The following is a 22,550-nucleotide window of genomic DNA, read 5'->3' on the forward strand; positions in this document are numbered from 1 at the left end:
TATATATATATATATATATATATACATATATATCGTTCAGCTGTAGCATCCTTTCGGTGCCTAACTGCTATGCCACACGAAGGAGGCACAAGGGCTGGGATACTGCCAGGTTACCCAAGCCTAGACAGGGGAAGTCGAGAGGCAGAGGTCAAATTCGAACCACGGACCTTCCGGTCAGTAAATTCGCGCTCTAACCACTTGGGCAATCTCGCCCGGTTAGGGCGATATGATCCACCACCAGATCCCTATGAAGAATGCTCCAGGCTCCCGTTCACAATCCCTCAAGTTTCTTCGGCAAAAAAGCGTTTGGTAGATTTCACGCGCGGCTCCACATAAAACATGTTCTTAGGAACCTATTGCTACGGCTTGGTATAGAGGGCGAACCTGTTGATGGGGGTCGACCTGCTGAAGTAACAGAAATTACAGCAGTAGCCTCCCATATTGCGATAACGAAGAGATGCTGAACATTGTGCAAAAAGCTGTGGAACGGTGACCACGTTCCATTTACAGGAGTGGTTCAGCATAGTGGAACAAAATGAGCAAAGTAGCTGTTATTTTGCCACGAATAGCAAACAAAACCGAGCAACGATATAGCACATACTGGTTGCTCGTTAAACTAATGTACCACGAGTAACACACAAGGCTGATCCAGTGATGTAAATGGCGAAATAACGATCGAGGAGTTCAGTCAGAGCTAATATCGTGAGGCCGCTGAATAATCGCACCGCGAGAATCCATACAGAGTAAAGCTCTGTTCTCTCAGCACATTTCAGAGTCGATTTGAAGTTTTCAAACAGTCAGTAGGATAAGCCAACACGCCCCGAGACAAAAGGAAGGGTCAGTCGATATATCGGCTAGCGTAAACACTTCGTTCCAGAATTACAGTACGGTAAACTTTTATACGAGCATCGCTCATCGTTTCTGAGTGGCAGTCCGAACTCTTAAATGACAAATTTTCGAAGCAGTAAAAGCATCATATACAGCCGTATTAGTGAGGGAGGCTGACATGGTGCGAATTGTTAGAGAGTAGAATCTCTGTTAAAAATCTTCGTAAATCCACTGAACGTCCCGGCTCTAATCCAGATCATGAGTGGGGATATTCAAACCGAGGCAAACCTAAACGGTTTGACCAGTGTCATATTATGAATAGATGAAATATGGCCATAGTTTAACTAGCCAGTGACTCGTTGCCAACGGAGCTGGGAACCGTAAATGTGAACGGCAAAGTACGAAAGATGAACATCGAAAACTTCGTGTTACTAACGTTATCCTCACGAACTTCCATTAAAACACCGCAAAAACGTACCTGTGTTCATGAAATGGTTGACTTGGTCCGAGCGCCACCGGCCATTTGCAATCTATCGGCTCCCCGTACTTGGACCACTGGCGCATAGTTCCATAGGGGAGCCCCATCTGACCATTGGCATCACGTGGACAAACACGTAGTCTGAGGCGACAACCCAGATGTTCCGGCCTGGGGGTGAAAATGAACCCAGTGTGACACGGTTCTGAGGGCCAACTGGTGGACTGAAGCACACAAATAAGATGGACAATTAACAACACCTACCACCTCATTTTCGCAGTGTCGCGTTCAACTGATTAGAATCGTACTGCGTGGGTGATGGAGATGACCGGTTGCGTAGTTAACTTACTTTCCTACTCGATGAGTACATACAAAATACTAAATAAAACCTTACTACACTGTCAGTAGACGGATAAATAAAGACTGATGAATTCAAGATCGAGGATAAAAATTTACTGCATTCACGGTACACTTAAGAAGTATTTCGGAAGGTCTACTTGCATCCTACGACGATTGCCGACAGTATGTGCAGCTTAAAATGACTGGCCCAGAAGAACAAATCCAGTGAAATTCTCACCACGACGAACAAAAAATTTGAGCTTCAAAGCGATCACAAAAGCTAACCTAGTACATCTGATTGACGGAACCCACTCCCGATGTTGCTGAAAACCCTTCGACAGATTACAATCAGTTTCACCCTTCTTGGGACTGCTCAGATTGACGCAGTTCCCAAGTTTCCGTCAACCTTATGCTTTACTCAAACCCTAGTTGTGCAACACTTGAGAAATAAATCCATTTGCGTACCAAGGGCAGATTGTCGTTTGTGACAGCCTTGAACCGAATGTGCTTCACAAAAGCCGCCTCATTTTACGATATTCGAGATATCGCCACTTATTTTTTGAAGTCCACTCAGTTCGACCAGATGGGTAAATAGATAAACGGATTTACTGTAAGTTTAGGAAGTAATTCATTGTAAGGGAAGAGCAAGATGAAACCAAAGAAATATGACTGAAAGTCCAGAAAAATGGGTAAACAATTCGATCGAAGATGTTTCAGCTACACCAAAGAATCTTCATCATCCCAGACGTAGTGCAATTTTGACCGAATTCTAGGATAGCTGGAGCCATCACTATGAGGAATCTCTCACCGAGTGCATGCTAGGTTAGTGGTTGGTTGAAAATCGGTGGTTTAAGGTTTCGTTAGTTCACGAAGACAGTTAACTGTCAAGAAAAATCGATGTAGTTGTAGAGTAATGGTGAGGTGATTTTCAGTATTGGTATCGCTCTCAGTGGTGATAAAGAGTTTCCTGTTTTACATCCACATTTCGGCAAATGAATCGAGCGCATGGATCGGTTCTTTCAAACTTCTGTGCATTGAAATATACGACAGTGATGTTCTTTCATTCCCACAACCTAGGAACCCATGACGGTGTTTTAAATGGGTGCTGGTGGGGTGCAGCATTCCCCACCTGAGATTAAATATTCACGCCGAAAAAAAACAAGCTTCTCTGGATCATGGAAAAATAAACCTTCGCATTATTCGAATGAATGATTCGCTTTTCAAAAGAAGAGAGTACGAGGTGCCGGTGACCCAGATTCATTAATTGGCCATCACTTTATCAGCTTGTCATCACATCATCGCAGCGAAGAATAAACACAAAACTGAACTGAGCACATCCCAGTTACAAATGGACTCAGTGCAATGAAGCTGAAAGCAGCATATAAACCATTGGTTTCTAGTGACCTGAGACTGATCATCACCATGTTCATTCTGTCGAGTTAGTACGCCAAAGTCACGGATATGCAAGAACACTGAAAATCCAAAATAATCAAACAATCACACTCTTACAAAATCTGTTTAAAACACTTAGGCGCAGTTTGAATTTCATTATCCCAGCAAATGGATCATACAAGAAGCAACCGCTCATCGACAAGCTATTTGGGAATACACGCCGTTTGTTTCAAGAGGGTGGGGGTAAATTTACTTTGCATGTAGCTTGTAAGGATCAAAATGATACCTGTTCCTAACCGCTCCAGCGAGTACAAGATGAACTCTCCGGGTATGGAACATCAAGAATGCATATCATACGTGGCGATAGTTTGTACTGTCCGCTGATTCTACCAGAGTTTGGGTTGAAAGGCCTTCAAATAAGCATGCAAACAGTGAAACATGTTACTAAAAAGCCTGGAAACTAGATATATTGAAACTAGAGAAAACATCGTTCAACTGATTGTTGGCAGAGTGACTGTCGTGTGTTTGATACCAGCAATAAATGTCAGAAAAAGTACAAGGCTGGCGACCACAGACCATACAACGACAAGTAAACTTTGTAGAATGCTCTGTGGTAGCCAGCGTACCAGGATTTTGTTACAGTAAGAATTGCGGGCCAAAAAATGTGAAGCAATCCTCCCCGATGGTAGCCCGCGGTTTACTGTTAGCCACAGCACCAAAAGTGCAAAACCCAGCAGATAAGCTCCCAGTGTGCCAGTAGGTACTGTATGCTACGTGCCTGTCTACTATCCCCAAAGAAACCGATTGTTCAAAACACGCAGAATACTGATTGTGTTCTGAACAAGTCACTACGGTGTGTTTCAGTTCAGGCGGTTTCTGACAAGGGGTTGAGTACCGCGGATCATCGCTGTGCCCATGCATGCTTTTACACCCATGTTTGGCTTACATGTAGAATCCTATTCAGTTCCACACAAGCTGCCTGCTACATAGCGACCAGGTGCAGACGTACAGCGCACAACTAGTTTTGACCGGTAGAGCTTCAGGCGCTCGAACAAACAGCCACAAAAGTTGTTTTCTTATTACAATGACACTAAGTCTTTTGGTTAACTAGGAACAGATGCTACTGGGACGAGAGAGAGAGAGGGAAATCGATTGGTTGCAGCCAAAATTATTGAAACGACAATCGGCCGTCAGCCATCTGGTTGCCCGGTTCAGGAAAACTGCGAGAACGGAATTCGGTTGATCGAGGGGGAATCACTAAAAAGACCCTATCCAAATCGACGATAATGAATAGCATGAACGTTTCTTGTTATCCAGGGCAGACAAATGAACACAGCAAAATTCTTCGTAGAAAACAAATGAGGAAATTTGCAAAGGACCAGCAATGTTGTGCAACGGCTGAACGACAGGTAATTTTTGCCCGATATTGAGAGAGGGAATCGATTGGTTGCAGCCAAAATTATTGAAACGACAATCGGCCGTCAGCCATCTGGTTGCCCGGTTCAGGAAAACTGCGAGAACGGAATTCGGTTGATCGAGGGGGAATCACTAAAAAGACCCTATCCAAATCGACGATAATGAATAGCATGAACGTTTCTTGTTATCCAGGGCAGACAAATGAACACAGCAAAATTCTTCGTAGAAAACAAATGAGGAAATTTGCAAAGGACCAGCAATGTTGTGCAACGGCTGAACGACAGGTAATTTTTGCCCGATATTCATACGGTAAGTCCAAACATGAGCGGAAATAACACTAATTCCCACTACATGCAGCCAAATTCGAAAAATTTAAATGGCAAACTCGGAATGATTGCAGTTATGTCCCAACTTCTCAAGAGAAATCACTCATTAGAAGAGTTCACAGCATACACGCACTGCCAACCTAATAAGTGATTTCTTATGTCTGGGGAAGTCAATTCCACTTCCAAAGAGTCCAACACCACCAGCCGAAGGAATGGTTAGACGCGAGAAAGAAGGGTGGAATTCTGGTCACCTACCGTAAGATGCAGGACACCCAGATGTCTCAAGAATCCCACGGCAAATTAGAAAAGTGCAAGTTATGGGAACAAGCTGACGCATCGATTGCTTCCAACTTGTTCGGAATCTGAAAGGACTGGTTGAATAATGGCTCCCAAGTTTGAAGGCTGGAGATACAATTGTCTTGTTTAATAAATTTTGGACTTACTGTCACTTTGCATTGGATCGAGCAGGGATTTCCACTCTCAACATTACATCGGCACGAGCGGTACTCACCATGTGCCAGTCAGTAGCCGTAATATATTCACTAGCCGCTTACTGATTGTAGTTAACGGTGCCCTGAGGTCACTTTACTCAGAAACAATGGTTCGAGTCGCACCAGATTGCACCATTAATTGGCTAGCTCTCGTAGCAGACTGTTACCAGAAAGTTGAGAAAACGCATATTCAAATACAAGTGCTCATGAGAATTGTGGCCCTGCGACCATCTACCTACAACAGAAGTTCGTAAGTGTACACTAGACGTATCTGGCTTATCAGGTCTGAACAGTCGGACGTTTACGCGTGATCGATGTGACTGGTTTGCTTGACGCGTCGGGCAACAACCCCATAACTGTCCTGGTTGTGTCGATCGACCGACCCTCCATCAGGACTTTTCAGTCAGATAGTAGCGCCGCGGACGCTTGAAACCTGCTAGATAGCTTCTGATAAGGACGGAAGGAGGGCTTTTCACACGAAAGTCTACTAATCCCGCAACTCCCTACAATTGGGCCTTTACTGTGTATGTGGGTCTGTGATAATACTTACGAAAGCAGAAGGTCTACTGTGTGCCTGTATCCACTTCACATGCCATACCTGAACCTGCAAGTGCACGTACTGTCTGTCAAATTCACTCAATCTCTCGACTACACGCACCATATCTGTAAGCGTACTTACCTATAGCAAATGGTCGAAATTATATAACGGATGCTGCCGCACACAGATGGAAGAATAGCACGATAATGGAAATAACACATGCGTTGTTGTTTCGGCACAGCTAACTTCGTGATAATCTCAAGTGAGCTGTGTAGTTTGTGTGATGGAGTGGACCAGATTTGGGGAATGTACGACAGGGATCTGGGAACTGGCAGTAAGATAAATAAACACCATTGGAAGGGAAAACCCACACCTAAAGCCACTGAAGCTTCAGTTACCCGACACTTTCATTGCGCCTAGCCAGCAACACTGCGAATGTGAAACTTTTAAAGCTGTTTTCATCGCAAACGACAGGGCTATTTTGGTGTCATGTGTGAAACGTGACGATGACAGCAGTGAAGTCGAGATAGCTCAATGGTTGAGGAGCGAACCTAATAATCCGAAGGTCCGGGGTTTGAAACCCAACGTAGCATATCTACTGCTCCTGTCCAGGTTTGAGTAAGCGGGAAGTGATTCCTTCGAGTGACATGACAGCTTTGAATCAGAACACTTATTTTTTGACTTTTTAAATCCACCGGTTTTACTTACGAACGAATCACAGACGCATTAGAGAGAACAACAGTAAAACTATGTGAGTTAACCCAGGCAGAACTTCAAAGTTGATTCATCGGTCAACATAAGACTGGACTTGATAGTTGGGCTGTGCTTTGCCTCAAATCGCGGCCAGTCCTTCTTAAAAAACTGACCAATAAATCAAGGTCTGGTAAACAGTCATCCAGCACTTCATATTGGCGGCTGAAATCGACGTGGCGAAATATTCTCGGAAAACGAAACCACACCGACTGCCACGGAATTGCATCCTTTACGGGAACAATTAAAGCATGAAGTCAACTGTTCATGAGATGTCGTTTTGTCATATAAGAGAATGAACCCACATCAGCAATGATAAAGACAAGCCTACGTCTACATAGTTGAGTGTGAACCGATCGCTAAAGCCACACAGACAGTACAGATTTGTCAATCAGTGACTAAGGTGTTTCGGAGGACAAAACATCACGTCTGATCCAGGGCTGCTGGAGGAAATTCGACCAGTTACTGGATTACAGGGACCCGAAAAGTCTACGAGAAGCTGGTAAAACTGGCTGTATCCCAACAAAATGCCGCGCAGTATTCATGCAGCAGGATATTTTGTTATAAGAATTGTACCGTTAAACAGCGTGTAATCAGCACGTGCTCTCGAGAGAGTCACGTTGTTTGCGTCCAGTACGTGACCTTGTCCACTTTATACCATTGTCTGCGTACGGCTCATCGATTTGTCATATGTAGGTTTGTCTTACCATGCCGGTTACCTGCAGATGTACCTTACGTATCATGTGACTCTGTTCACAGCAAATAGTCGGACAGTGAAAACAATAACGACAATAGTTGATTTAAGCCATCAACCAGCGCAGAGTTGACGCGGCTACATTGGTAAAGCAGTTCTGACGAACTGTGTGCTGATCAGTCCGGAACTAGTGCAGAGTGGGAACGCTGATTAGATCCTAGTTCCTCTTAATCGAGAGGTATTTGAGTCATTTTCACGGATTTTACAATGGAGTCACGAAGACATTCTAATACTGGATATTATGAGGACTATATTGAGAACAACCAAACCTACTAGAACGAAACAGCTGCATGTGAAATATAAGGAGTCTCATCAGACGACAGACTGTTAGATGGACATAAACTTATCGATTAAAGTATCGCATTATTGACCTGTGCATTGTACCGAGTACTTCATTCGATTGTTAGTTGGGTGACAGTCGTTCACCAGTCAGCTTGACCTGGTTCTTGTAATCGGTTGTAACTTGATTACAGCAAAGTTCAGAGGCACACCAGCAGTTCTGGCCTCCTCTTATAACAACGGGGCCGACACCGGTGATGACAGAAACTACGCTTCTAGCATTGCTGCGACAATAGCTGGAACCGAGGAATGACTGCTGGTAAGTACGTTTCTGAAACGTTTCTGAACGTCACGAATTGCGTCATAGGTAACTTTCGGGAACACGTGACAGCACGCAAACGAAAGATTGAGGAGAGGCTATGACCTATTAACATTGGCGATTTTTCAGATCACAAAAACACAACTCACAGTCAGTCTGTTAAGTGAAGATATGTGGAGGTGCGTGACACCAAGAAGCCAAGAAACTCATCAAACAATATAGCAAACGGAGTTCATTGTTGGAATCGACATACAGTGAGCTACAAACGCCCGCTTCAGACGGGTGAACAGTATCTCTAAAGGAACTATTTAAGAGATGCTGTGACTTAAACGCGTGCGTGCGCATCGACTGATGCTTCCTTTTCATCACAAGTACTGATTATTTCATTCGGGTGAACTTTGAAGGTTGAGTTTTCACCAATTGGAGCGAATTTGTACTTGTAACAAATTGTAAGTAGGATACACCGAAATTCGGAAGCAAACCGATGGTTATCACCTCCCCGAAACAGCTAAGTGAGAACTGTGTTTTGTTGCATAATTTATGGCCGATGGGATGCACCTGATGTACTTGACCCAAAGCAAGTAGCCAACGTGAGTGTCGAACCACTGTACCGTCTACGCTAACTACCGTACGCAAGTGAACTCGGGGACACATGCGAGAAGTGAGGATGATGAAGCGTCCTTCGAACTTGCCAAGTTTTCTGTTCTGCTGTCATCCAGCTGAGAGATCTGAAGAACATGGTTCTTGGTATTTGACAACGAGGTTAGTCACTGCGACCCTGCACACTGTGCGATGCATTTACTTTTAACCGGAACATTCACCTGCGTATCCAGTAGAATCCCTTCATCAAGACGCGATGTTGCGCCCACTGTTCCCTGGATCCAGCCATAGGTGTTGACCAGCACACCTGAAAACAAATTCAGTCCGTGACGGAGTACACCACAGTGTGTAGATGTAGCCAGTTGGTCAGCGAACTGATAAAATTGCGGAATGACTGCCATAGCGTGAATCGCACGAAATCAGGTGATCTTAATTGTGAGTAAAGCACGCACATGGCACAAGGGTGTGATCGTTGACACCACGGGTAAGGTTCACACAGGCCACATAACTGCTGGGCTGTGTATGCATGCGCGCCCGCTTTTAAACCAATTCAACATGACTACCAATATTCATACCATTTTCATGTCCGAAAGCCTTGTCAGGCCTTGCTTCCAGAATCAATTGTCAGCTCGATCAAAATGTGACATTGGCGCGTGTGTTTACAGGACAGAAATATGCGAGGTTTAGTCTCTGAGATTTGTTTCAATCTGATTTTATGGGACAGACCTGACTGCTATTCAAATCCTGAATCACCTGCAGTTTTGCTGAGCTGTTGCGAATTTTTATTGGGTTATCCGCGATTAAGCCATCCGACGTGCGAGCATTAGTTGGGTTGGGTTGGTTTATATAAAAGCGGTGATTACGAAACCCGGGCAGTGATTCTTTTGACGAGCATGGAGAAGCGACTGTATGTCAGTGAGTCTCATACCTCCAACGTGTTGGCTAGGGAGAACAATATGATGCACCCTGAGAAAAGTGGGAATCGGTGGGACACCAAATGACAACAACACCTAACGGTATAAACGGAAACCTGGATACAGGGGCATATAAATACACCACCAGAAACATAGCAGTTTCTGACACTTATGGAAGACGACAACGTGAGGTCAAGACGTGAAACCGGATACCCAGATTTTACACTGATCAATAGATAACTCGTAGGACTCAAATACTGCCTCGCAAAGAATTACACTAAATACATTTATTATTGTTGGATTAGTGAGAGGACGCCCGCTGAATCCTGAGAAGACATTTTCATTCCATCTCCATTCCACTCAGTGGAAGCTTTACGACATATCATCTCGAGTATTGCGTCTCCAAGATCAGTTCTTCTTACTTTGTCTGCTGCAATGGCCATTTTCCTCTAAACCTTCGTGGTCACCTATTAGTCGGTTGGTGTGACGATGGAAGTCCCTCGAATAATCATTCAAGCTCACATGCCAACAAACTATCACACCTGTTTTTCCCTGCCTCCCTGTTGCACCGGCTGTTACCAATGCGTAACACCTGGGGTAGGAGACCGCAAACGAAATACTGTGGAGGATATTCCACTGAAGTTGGGGAGGGAAAACTAGTGCAACTTTCCAGGAGTACAGTGGGTCTGTCGGTAGAGTGAAATGACCAGATCTTTAAGACCTAAGAGAACCAATTAATGAATACAATTTGCTGTGCCACATGGTAATCTGATGGAACAATAGATATCACCTCAAAGTGTACAGGATCTTGGAAGATCAAGTATCTAAAATCAAGCCCGTCAGCTGGGCAGCGTAGGGCGACCAATGGGCTAATCGATTCCAAATGTGACCGGACTTGCGTCGCTTATCCGTTTGTATCAGGTCACCCAAAATTCCTAGCGTCAGTCGGGCACACTGACCTGAAAAGCGCGAGTGGTCCTGGCATGCAATCGAAGAGCTGAATGAGCTGGTGTTTCTGAATCGGAAGCGTCAAACGCTGGCACATTTGCACCAACAAGGCACGCATGGCAGTCCGGCTGCTCACACTTTGCATCCAGTGATGACTCTGGGTGACACAGCGATAGACCGGTCGGTGTATGAATGTGGGCTACAGCCGGCGGAACTGTCAATACAAAGACGGTGATCTACGACCCCATAGGTACAGTGACGGTAATTGTGATATGTGGATTTAACTGCAGCCAGAGCACACCATCAATACTCGACTATGGATAAGTAGCTGGATCACATCGTTCAACTGAACTGGCGGTGATTAGTCTCACAATTCGAGATCCAAGTAGAACTGGGGAGCAAGCTGGGGAAGGATGACCAAGGGTACCCGGTGGAAATCCTTCCGAGAGTACAGTCACGACTCGGGCCTGTACGTATGGTGGCTCCTTGGACTTTTAAATGGTACAAAAGCCATGGAATAACAATATCTTATATAAACCATCATCAAACTGAAAGCTATTTCGAGATTGTTGATAGAAATGGCTCAGTTGCAAAGCGAAATCTCTACCGGAAAATCCTGAAACTCCCTCATACTACCAGTAAATTATTAGCAGCTCAGAAGAAACCACACACGACAAGTGAGCCTTCCAGCTGAGAAGTCATTACTCGAGGAACCAGTCGACACGTAACCATGTGAAGTGAATTAGGTGACTGAAAGATGTGTGGCGCTATATTCTAAGTGAGAGATGGGCCATGAGTAGCTGAACATTCTTTTTTCAAAACTACCGCCCTGGCGATTTGTCAGATGCGCACCCGCGACGATTCCAAACAAAGATAAAGCATCCGTACGGTACTTCCTGCCATTTCGGAAAGACTGACTTCACTAACAAGGCCGAAGTCAACTGAGAATATGAATTTAAAGTGATTCTCCATTTGACGGAACACTAATGAAACTAACCGAAATTGCTGTTTCGGGAACTTCTCTGTTAAGATTTGATTTTTCTGAACACTCAGCGATGTATCCGGGGTTGCTTAGTTGGGTAGTCGGCCATTTACGAAATTTGTCAACCTTGTTTTATTCGTTTCATATGGACCAAAGTCACCAAAACCATGGCGAGCAAACGCGCTCACGCTATCAAAAGGATGAATATCCTAGTCTGTTCTGTTCCATTCACCTTTGTCGTGGATCTTTGCAGACGCCCAACGGATAACTTCAAAACCAAACTGGTGGTTTTGGGGGGATGTGCAACAGAAAAAACACTCGTAAAATCCACAAGGGCTGTTTTTTCGCCCCACTGAACTGACGCCGTTATTTGATCATTGACCAATAAAGGTGTGGGGCGCAACCACCACCACTTTTCTAAAGGTACATAAGTGCCAGGTTTGGGGTGACCACTGCGGACTACCTACGGGATGGGTAACACGACTTTGACGCTAGTAACACCAGATTGTCCAACTCCAAGCAACGCGAGTTAAAATCTCTTCCGGACTGATCAAAACAGACATATAAATGCTGTCCACTAAAAATACGTATCGATCGGCGCCAACTGTGGTGAAATCAAAATGTTGCCTTTCAGAAATGAACCCAAAAAAACAAGGCTAACGTTGATCAAGGATCACCTTCCTGTTCTTTGGTATGATGAAGACAATTTCGAGGCAGACAAGCGCGCTGCTTCAGGAAGTTATACCAGCACAGGCTTCTTGTAGAACACTTGAATGACCACCATTTCACCATTTCACCAGGTGGTGAAATGATGGTTGCAGCAGTAAGATAGTGTTGTGCTACATAACGGTAAAACGCCATGCACATTTCGAACCAACACATTTGGCGTAAATCCCAGTGATACACAGAGATCGGATCATTCTGCTTTTCTATGCATGCGTGCATAGGCTACGCCATAACGGTTGACTGACGGAAGATCCTGCTTGATCACGCTGCAGTAAGGGTTAGTGACTCCGTTTTCAGCTCAGTTCTATCTTTACCAGGGATACAACACGAGCATTCTGACGACCCAACGGCAAAGAAATACCAAGATGCTAACAATTCAGACTTGTTAGTCTCGACTACACAGCCTATCCGTATTTACGGCAGTGGGTTAAAGGCCAATCCACCAACCATTAGTGTACGTTCGACAACTGAGGTACAAGAGTTGCCAAGTTTGATATGTAAGGGAACTTATGTAGCACCAGAAAAGAATGCTTTCCAGGTGACGGATCAATTTGAAGGAGACTGATCAAACTGCTAAAAGAAAGATGAGAGTTGATGACAAAGATGCCACGAAATAGGTAGCATAGTGACCGCACGCATCATTGAGTTTTAGCCAAAAATGGGCAAGTAGTATATCCCATCAATTTATAAATTAAAAACGGGCTCGACTAAAAAATAATGTGGAACGTAAGCAATCACTCATTGAGTAACAACAGTGTGGGAACACGGATGTTTAACTTCTTAAATTCGTTTAAATAGAGCCCTATAATGAAGATGAGGATAAACGCAGAATGCAGAAGGTGCTTAGTGAGGGAAAACGCGACAGATTTATTTGAAAATTTCCCATTGGACTCAAGGGATATTCAGTTGTCACGTAAAACTGGATCGATTCCCCGAATAGGAATTTGTGTCCTCGGAACCGATCACTTTGGCCAGGCCTCAATAGTAGCTTTCTTTAGGGCAACCACTGTGCTGCCACTCAGGCACCTCCATTTGATGATCCATCTGTTACAACCCACGAACCTGTACAGCTGACGTTTCCTTCGTTCACACGTAATTCGCCTGTAATACTCGGTAAAACGTCTACAACCGTCAACCAGCGTGCCCATCAAAAGGATGAGTGCAAATTTTGCACACGATATGCCCGTCACATTCAAAGGTGGATCGAAGTTCCCAGACATTCATTCCACTACAGCCGATGACAGCTGATTGGAATAATCGGATGTGATAGCTCAATCATGTTGGTAACTGGTTGACAATCGAAATGACCTGATTTAATCAGCTGTTGTTTTTCATCACGTCGAAAAGCAAAAGTTAATAAAATCACCCACATTCGTTACGTTGACGACCGATTTGTCACGGCACCAAATATGGTCACCGTTTGTCGTGTCGTAATAACGTCATACTCGATTAACTCACACATTGACGTTGCCAGTCCGTCAACCATTCGCATGTGTTAGGGACAGTTGCTTATTCAGTTACGGCGATTACACCGAGATCGATCAGCTCGTTCTCAAGCAAACTACCACTAAACATCGATTTTAGGTGGCATCGTAACTGAAATGTTTTTCATATTGTCAGTTTCACTGTTACTGGCCCAAGTATGTTCCGTCCAGCACAGTTGTTCATCCACTGCTTCCACCTAACACAGTTCTATATAGAAGCGGAAAGGCGAACAAGAACGGAAGCCGATGGGTTGCGGAAATCCAGTAATGATGACGGGGAGAATGGTTTTGGCGATAACGTGAAAACCTATTTGGATTGGAATGGGATTGGAACGTGCCCTCAACAAGGGAGCCTGTAGCACGAATAATTTTGCTGACTAAGACTTCTACGCTTAGCTGCTGGGATCGTGGTCGGACAGATTTCGGATAGCCTAGAAACCGTAAGCGGCTGAGTGAGATGCTCAGTGGAGCGGATGGCATACTGTCGGAAAAACACGTCGTTAAACTCACATAACACACGGAAAGAGCATCTGTCGTGAGCACATCAACCGTTTTTCTCCATCGGCGCCGCTGAACGGGACTGGGGCAATACTTCTAATGCACAGTCGGTTAAGCCCTGAAAGTCTTCGCCGAACTACTGGCAACAATCATGTTTCTGACTCATATAACAAAATCTGAAGCACGATGTTGTATGCTCTGTTCTTAACATTCTTAGAACGAGGCCCCATGGGAACAGCGGGTTTCAGCCGTTCGCATGTGGCAGCTGGACCAACATATGGGAGCCCAATGTGCCCAGGCATTCCAAGCGCCTGAGTCAGGATGCCAATATGTCACCTATAAAAAACATGAGATGAAAGCCCGTTGCTCCAACCGCAAATCCAAAACCTTACTACGCAGCATCCACTGCTTGAACATCATTAACTCAGCCCTTCACCTCTTATTACTATCCATCCAATCTGTTCTCTTTTTCAGTGGAACACAACTATTCAGTAACGAAGACCTCACATACCTCCAGTGCACCGGATATTCGCTACACTTCCGTTCTAGGAATGGGATTTGTTCTACACTCCTGCCCTTTTCCGCATTTTTCCATCATCAGTCCTCAACTTTCACTCACCGGATTTTCGTCAGCTTCAGGTCAAAATTTCTCTCTCTTCGAATAGCATGCATTTTTGTTCAGCAACAAAATCCCAACCCTAGCGTTGTGTTGTTCCTTCAACTATTCAACTAACTTTAATGTTTTACTGACCTGGCAGTTTCGTATATTCCCGCCAGCTTGAATGGCAAGGATTACGGATGCGGAGTATATACATCTAAGGCGTCAGACAAACTTAGAATCAGTCAAAGTGGGACATCACCGCGTCGTACTGGCATATAACAATCAAGCAATGCGTAAGTTGCAAAAGCGCCGGAATACTATCAGTTCGCGCTGGCCTAGAAACAGTAAAAATCAGAAACGGAGGGCTGCCCTCTCAAGTGGGGACCCATCATCCCGATTCCAGCAGCACATCAAAGCAAACAAGCCGTTGGATTCAAAGGGTAAGTTTGACGAAAATAGTATTTATTGCCTTTTAAGTGTGTTAACTCACCTTAGAAACAAACCACAGGAATTCGCAATGCATCAAACTAGCGTCCTCCAGTTCGACGAAGGGGACAACCGGATAGTTTGTCATTGGAAGAGTATCCAAACGGCAGGTGTGAATACGGGCCGGGTTCGAGATAAGACGAAACGTAAGGGGTTCAGTAGGACCATAAAGCCTCAAAAACAGCGATCGACCCGATATGCCATTAGAAGACAGCGTGTCAGAAACTGGTGAGAGCACATCGCCCCAAGCTCTTGATTTGGGTACTTCATAGCAGCGAATCTGTGAGTCTTCACTGTTGACACCCTCCAAGATCTGGGCTTCAGAAATAAAAAACCCTGGCGTCTGAGCATCGGTAACGTTCGATCCTTTGGGTCGTTTCTTGCTTTTTTCTTCGAATCCCTTATTTAAAGAAAGCACTATTCGATCCAAAGAGGCGGAAAGAAGTTCGGAAGCCAACCTTTCAAATCGAAAGCGCGAAAGGGAGTTCCCAGCTGGTTGTCGTACAAAAAGTTCCAAACAAACACGTGAACTCGATTCATATGACCTTGAGCGATACACATAAGCTGGTTGAAGCTCCAGGGTGCTGGGAATACAAACTGTCGTGGCTGACATGGTCGACATTATAGCCGAAGGTAAGTATAGCACACGATGATCATCCAGTTCGTAAGTTCGGTTAACGCGCCTCGAATTCCAGGTGAAAAGTGAACGACGGTGCGGGTGGAGGAGAGGACTCAGCCAGCGGGTCCAACAGTAGAGTTGAGGGGAGGTCCTGGAAGAGGAGACACAGGTGCTGACCGTTCCTGATAAACGGTACAGAGTGGAGAAACTGCGCTGCTGGAACGTCTAAAAAGGAACGTCGTTCAGTAGAAAAGTGAGGGAAACTGCAACAAAGACTACGGCACATTTAGTACCAGACCAAGCATTGGAAGAACCTTAGGCAACCTCCTTGCTTTGTAGGAAGTATTGCTTAAATAAGAGAATAATAGTAGCTCAAAATAAGAAGTTGGTGGTTGAATTTTTACCCCAGCTTAGCAAATTCGTTGAAGGCTTTTGGTCCCAATCGCGAGGGCGTCAATACCAAGCTCAGAGAACAATTAAACCACCAGTATTCAAGATCTCTGAAGAGGCTAACCCATAAGTTGAGCATTTTAATAGCGATCTTATGACTGGTTGTACTACACACCGAAACAGCAAGGTGATCTTGATTTTCGCAGACAAGTTGGCTTCAATAACATCACTAATGCCGGTGCTTGAGTTCACCCCGCAGAAGTTTCTGAAAGATGCTGTAGGGTGAATCGGACGGTGTCCATTATCCGCACAATGCCCTCTGCTGCAAAACCTTTACAAGTGGAGTAAAACTTTCTACGCCGAACTGTTGCATTTTGTTGCGTATGTGCTCTACGTCCATATTTTTGCAGCTCACCGAATTTAATTGTTCACTGAAGCAACCATGTCTCTGGCTGAAAAGTCCTGTGGGATAATTTCCCAGCATCGACAAGACCCCGAGATGCCTAAATGGGGCTTAAAAGTTTGGAATGGCACTCTCATCTGAATTGCCCGATTGCTTCAGTCCATCAGGGACACGTCATAACTTTCGAAAATCCAATTCCATTGTGCGAATACTGAGCGCCGAATCAGACCGGGTAGTTTCTTCGTTTTACTCTTGCAATCCCCCTTTTTGATAAACTCAAACATAAAGCCACATCAATTCCGAGTCTCTTCTAGCAAAAGTAGTGCAGAGTGAACATTCACAGCACAGATGGTAGGGTATTCCGGTTGTGTTGACGCAGTAAGCATTTTATACGAATGTGTACTTTGTGGTGGGTTGATTTCCACGGTTCAAGTTGCCACAGACCAGTTTGAGTTTAGTTCAATTCGGAAGATACCAGGAGCTACAGAGTGTGTCGTTTCCGGCATTTTGGATCTGCTACAGAACAAGTGGGCTGTCATGAACAAATCAAAACCCCACGTTTCATTCCGAAAAAAATAAACTTGCAGCATAGATTGGTTTCATCACTGTTGCCTCCAGATCAATCTGTGCTAGTGTGTTTACTTCCGTCATTTCACCTGGAATGAAACAGTACCTTCAAAGCAGTATTCAACGTACTAGGTTTTCTGGTTTGGACGGAGTCATGGTGGACATCGCATTCCTATTTTCTTAGGCCAAGTTTCCGGAACAAAAATCCAAGTGAATTAATTAGGCTACGATCAAGAAATGAAGAAGGGTTTAACAGCTACACCGTCAACCCACGGGATGGTCCGTATGGGTTTCCCTGAACCCAGTCGAACGATGTTCCGAAGCCGATGGAGCAGTCCGCGGTGGGCCAGAATTTGAAGCGATGTTCGAGAATCCGATGCAAGTTCAGTATTCAGTAGACGTTTCATCAGCCCTATCAGAATCATCGGTTTGTCCCCAGAGTTGAATGCTTTGCTATAGTGGGACAATACAGAGTTTACATAGCACGAGCCCTCGCAGCAGCATCTAATGGGTTGGACTCCCCATAGCTCTCACAAACATTTGTGGCTTTTCTAGGGTAATTAAAGCAATATGAGGAGGTCTGGGGTACTCCTCAGTACTCCATATCAAACAAAAGAGCGAAGGGAAGGTTCCCATCATTAATAATGAGGTGTGCTAGGCATAAGACTTTCTGACTCTGACTCTATCAGCCAGTTTGGCTTGCCTTCGGGATTCACCATCAGGGGTGTGGTAATGACGCACAACTGATAGTGAACGCTCAGTTATGCAATCACGAATTAAACCTAAGTGCTCCGCTAATTTTACATACTTTTCTTCACGACTGGGCGTTAATCCTCCAGTAGTCTTGCGATGAATAGACTGTTAAGTCCGTTGCTGATGAGAATGAGACTAAGCAGTTTTGAAAAAGTATCAACGTTTGAGGCTACATCCATACCCTGGACCAATTGAGGACAGTGGTGTATATGGTCTGTTTAACCGGGGCCCGCAGCCCGACCACAGAGGCCACAGAGGTTTAGTTCATTCAATGCATGATTGAACCAGTATGCCAGTATCATTAACCATTGGTGGGTTGGGTCCTGGGATCCTCATTCAAGAAGTCTCTCGGTCGCTATCACTGAGTACATGGCTGGGCGAAAAGAGTTCTGCGAGGCATACGGTCCTCTGGTATGCGGAGTACATATCCTAGCTAGCGTAACCTAGGAAGCGTGAGTAACTAATGCATCGTGGAATAATTCATTTTTTCTAAGACCGTCTGGTGTGCCTCAGTACTCCCTATTCGTTGTTCCCTGTGACCCAGCTAATCAATCGGGGACAGCTATCGTACGTCGTCTGCGCGTACAACCCGCGTTTCTGATTCATAAAGCAGCATGGATCGCATTACCGTAGTGTACACTGTGCTTTTGATAAACCAGCTGACTTCACACCGGCGACATAGGTGTCGAAATTAACAAAAGCTCATTTAACTTTGATGACTTGAGGTAAACTCGTCTCCAGCCAGTTCACACAACCACCCAGGTAAACGAATGAGTTACGTTATCATCCAACGAAAAGATACTATTTGTTGTGAAGGTGGGTAACCCTACCCTGGGGAAACAGTTATGAAGGTGATTAAGAACTCTGAGTGGTTTCGGCAAGCGATACCCCTAAGGAGTCAACTTGCTCCGCTGTGCCTGGATGGAGACACCACAAGACAAAATAATCGTACATCTACAACATGCAGTGACTGCATCGTTGCCATGTCCCCCGAATGGAGCAAGAGGGCTGAGATACTCCAAGGTTTCCCATGCATGGACAAAAGCAGTCGAGATACCGAGGTTAAGTTTGAATCACGGACGTTCCAGTCATTAAGTCCACGCCTTAACCACTGAACTATCTCGGGTTCGGTATCGATTCCAATGGCCCGGTTGTTGTGTGCATCTGTCAAGAGATAAGGATATTCCAGAATGTTCGTGGCAGGTAAGCCCTAAATATTTTCTCTGAAGTACTCGTCTCATAACAGAATCCTCGAATAATCACAGCGGAACGGTACTGAAGCACCGGCGTTTTACACCGGTTCTGTTGTCACGGGTGACGAGAGTGAGGCGATGTCCGAAAAGAACCAGCGGGAAGTTCGACTGATGACTATGGCTATACCATAATTTGTGACCTGACCATCCAAGGGATACCCGAATGACAATGAGAAAAAAGCGCTGTCGAAGTCCACTGGTTTGCCTGCGGAATCTATTGTGCAAGGAATTACGCCGTCAGCAGTCGGGTTAATCCTACGTTGAAACTTACGCTGGATACCTAATGGGAGACGCTAATTGGAGACACTAAGACCGGACGCCTGCACGTATAACCAATGGACATGGTAATTACCCAACAAGCCTCAAAACGAACAGCACTGTGAGAAATGTCTCGAATGCTAAAACCAACATATGCAAATGCACGGCCAACACCTGAGTGATAGAGGAACCTAAACTGTCCTGAGTGGGACCAATAACAGTGGGTGTGAAATCGCGAAAAGAACACCGACCAATAAGTCAGAAGCTTTATTTATCAAGATCTATTATTCTACCGATAATAGTGGCCAGTTTCACAAAAGGTATAAGGACAAATAAAGGAAAGTAAGAGAAAGCCAACAAACAAAACCATGATATGAACAACGAAAAACCACAACGGTAATAATCAATGATTGAATATTTAAGAGTGATAAGCATGCCAATGCAACGATATAGACATGCTGTGGAGACAATAAAGGCCTTGAACGCCAATATGAGGAGACGTAGTAAGGATATTAACATTAGGTGCTGTGATCGCCAGGTCGTAAAACATACAACTAAGCATGGAAAGTAATACTCCTAGTGTCATAGTTGTCCTAACGGACATGCCATCTGTACAAATAAAATACATACTTTGGATTTCAGAAAATCAAATTACACCGAACCTCCAACAAGATAGGAGTTGTGTGGGCCAGTTTGACGCAGTCAAGTGCGGAGTGAGCGGAAGTCGTCAACAGGCCGGATAGATACATCATAGAAAAATTGGGAAGTTGCGTATTTATCGTACGGAATAGCTTAGAAGGGATGGCCTGAGAAGTGAACAACTGAGATCAAGTGAGACGACGTCGTTTGGAGATATCACTGAGCCCCACAGCAGCATCCACGTCACTTGAGGAAAGCTTTCTTGATCCGTGTGTCTGCGTGCACGTTGCCAGTGGTCGTACTGGCACAGTAAGTAGAATAGAGGGTGGTGAGGAGGTCCGAGATGTCGGACTAGTGGGAAGTGCCGCAGTGCCATTAGTCTTCAAGCTACAAAAGGAGCCTGTGCCATTAGTCTCAGCAAAGTCTATATCCCCGGACGATGGGACGTCGATGATGAGGGAGCGTTCTTCGCTCTGACCCCTACCACGAGAACAGCATTGGTTGAAAGAGGAAGCAGTTGAAGAGGAAGACGAAAGACATCCTGGACTGGAACGCTGTGAAGAAGACTGTGGAGGGTCGCAGTTCGAGCCAGTGGAGGATGATGCCGACGAAAACGCTGAGTTAGTGCTGGCGACTAAGTTGACTGCAGCACTGAGGGCGTTCATCCCACTGTATCCAGACGAGAGTGCGCACGCTGAGGTGGACAAATGGATTGCTGGACTAGTTCGTGTGCGTGATGAAAAAGTGTGGGAAACTGCTGTCGATCCTTGAGGAGTTCCATTATGGGTGGTTGGTCTGTTTGCAAAACCAACAGTTTGAACAGAGCCATGAGACGGCCCTGGCTGTAACAGAAGAACGGGCAACTTAGGAGTCGCTAAACCGACAGATCATTCATAACAGTAAGAGAAATCTAAAAAGACCTTTATCGCTGCAAGGCCAAAGTTTGGTGGATTTAGAATGTAGACATGAAAATGGGACTACGGGCAATATCCCAAGGTTGTTTCCTACTCCCACAGCACGGTTCTCCACGAATAACATATCTTTACGGCAGTGAGATGACTGTGTTTGATTGCGGTGTTACTGTAGGCCATTTCGTGGAATACAGAAAAATAAGTAACCTAAGTTTGATATCCTGGAACGGATCATTCAGGAGTATAGTCTCCCATGCGCATAGTTTTTATGCTACTCATGAGACGGCTGAGACGCTTTCAGTTCACCGGGGTCTGGAAGGGAACACTCATTCGTCAAGGCCAAAATTGGGCCACGAATGTGTTAGTTCTGAGCCCAAGTCTTGTTTCTGAATCGATTAGGCCCGAGAAAGCGCATTGGGACACCGAAACATAATTCATACAGTTTGTCAATACAGTGAAACTGCAGCGAACTCCGATGTCTGCTTCGGTTACACTGGCCATTTTCAGCCGTCTTTCTGGGCATTCCACCATTCAATCAAGGGGACTGAAAGTCATGGCACCTCTTGCGTTGCACAATTAAAGGCATACTTCTGAACCAAAAAAACATGTGGCCGTGCGCTAAAACCAATGAACGAAAGTGTCAGACACGGACTCTTTCGAACCGATAGTTACTGTCCGGATACTGTCCTACTACATCAGCCACGTTACAAGACGTTAGACAGGTTCACAGATTTTTCTGTGAAAAAGCGCAGGATTAATTCGTTTCAGCGAAGCTAGCTTATGGGACGGAACAGCATGTTGTCCGAAAACGGTACAGTGGCTCATGCTTGTATCCGATTAGGAGGACTACAGGGAGAAATAAACCCATTTGATGAAGCCAGTAGTTTAACCAGTCATCCACTTTCGAAACTCACCTTATCAGCAGCATCATGCGGCAACAAACGATAAACGGGTACACCTGAAGAACCAGATCCTGAAGTCCCAGCCGGTGTAATAGAGCCCGACAAGAGCCTCAACGCTCCGTTTCCAGGTGCCGACCCGCAACCTGGAAACGACGAGCAACACGATGCGCTGACTGCCTCTTCACCATCAAGACGCTGGATGTAACGTTGGAGGTCTTGAACCTGTGAGTAGTACAGCAGTTGAGTAGAGTTTTGTATGAAATGGTGGCATCAATACAATTTGGCGACACATTCCAGCGAGAAACAATGGTTGAGGAAATACCTATAGGGGAAGCGGTTAAAGTGCACCTGTCCGCTAACAAAGAAGGAAATAAGCTTCGCGTAGCTAACAGAACCAGAACACCAATCAAATGACTACTTATGAAGGTATCTTCTCGCACTGTATATCAACACTCGTGGAGACAGGGAGCTCGTGCAGCCCTTCCTTTCGATCCTTTCCCACCAACATACCAGTGAGCAGTAAGTTGTGTTGAATAGCTCAACCCATGCGGTACTTCACGCCCCCCGAACCCTGTGGTACTGAAAAATGTTTGCGGAACGAATGTCATCATCATCATCATCATCAACGACAGTATGACATCAGTGTTCAACACCAATGCTTCACTGCCGTACAACCATGACTTATTTGAAAGCCTTATTGTAAAGAAAA

The 22,550-nt window shown here is 45.1% G+C and overlaps 2 protein-coding genes across 2 annotated transcripts in view; both read right to left on the reverse strand.

The window, feature by feature from the left end:
* The window catches only part of T265_14178 (hypothetical protein), a gene marked incomplete at both ends in the record, with an annotated part of 29,379 nt that extends 13,389 nt beyond the window's left edge, over nt 1-15,990 (reverse strand). The window contains 2 exons of the mRNA XM_009172386.1: nt 1,307-1,527; nt 15,151-15,990. Coding sequence (XP_009170650.1) covers nt 1,307-1,527; nt 15,151-15,990 — 1,061 coding nt within the window. The remainder of the gene's footprint in view (nt 1-1,306; nt 1,528-15,150) is intronic.
* A 3,663-nt stretch (nt 15,991-19,653) lies between these two features.
* T265_06962 (hypothetical protein) overlaps nt 19,654-22,550 on the reverse strand; it is a gene marked incomplete at both ends in the record, with an annotated part of 29,305 nt that continues 26,408 nt past the window's right edge. Inside the window, 2 exons of the mRNA XM_009172368.1 lie at nt 19,654-20,870; nt 21,854-22,063. Coding sequence (XP_009170632.1) covers nt 20,217-20,870; nt 21,854-22,063 — 864 coding nt within the window. The remainder of the gene's footprint in view (nt 20,871-21,853; nt 22,064-22,550) is intronic.

The sequence above is a fragment of the Opisthorchis viverrini genome (assembly GCF_000715545.1).
Source record: "Opisthorchis viverrini unplaced genomic scaffold opera_v5_154, whole genome shotgun sequence".
In the NCBI taxonomy this organism is placed as follows: Eukaryota; Metazoa; Platyhelminthes; class Trematoda; order Opisthorchiida; family Opisthorchiidae; genus Opisthorchis; species Opisthorchis viverrini.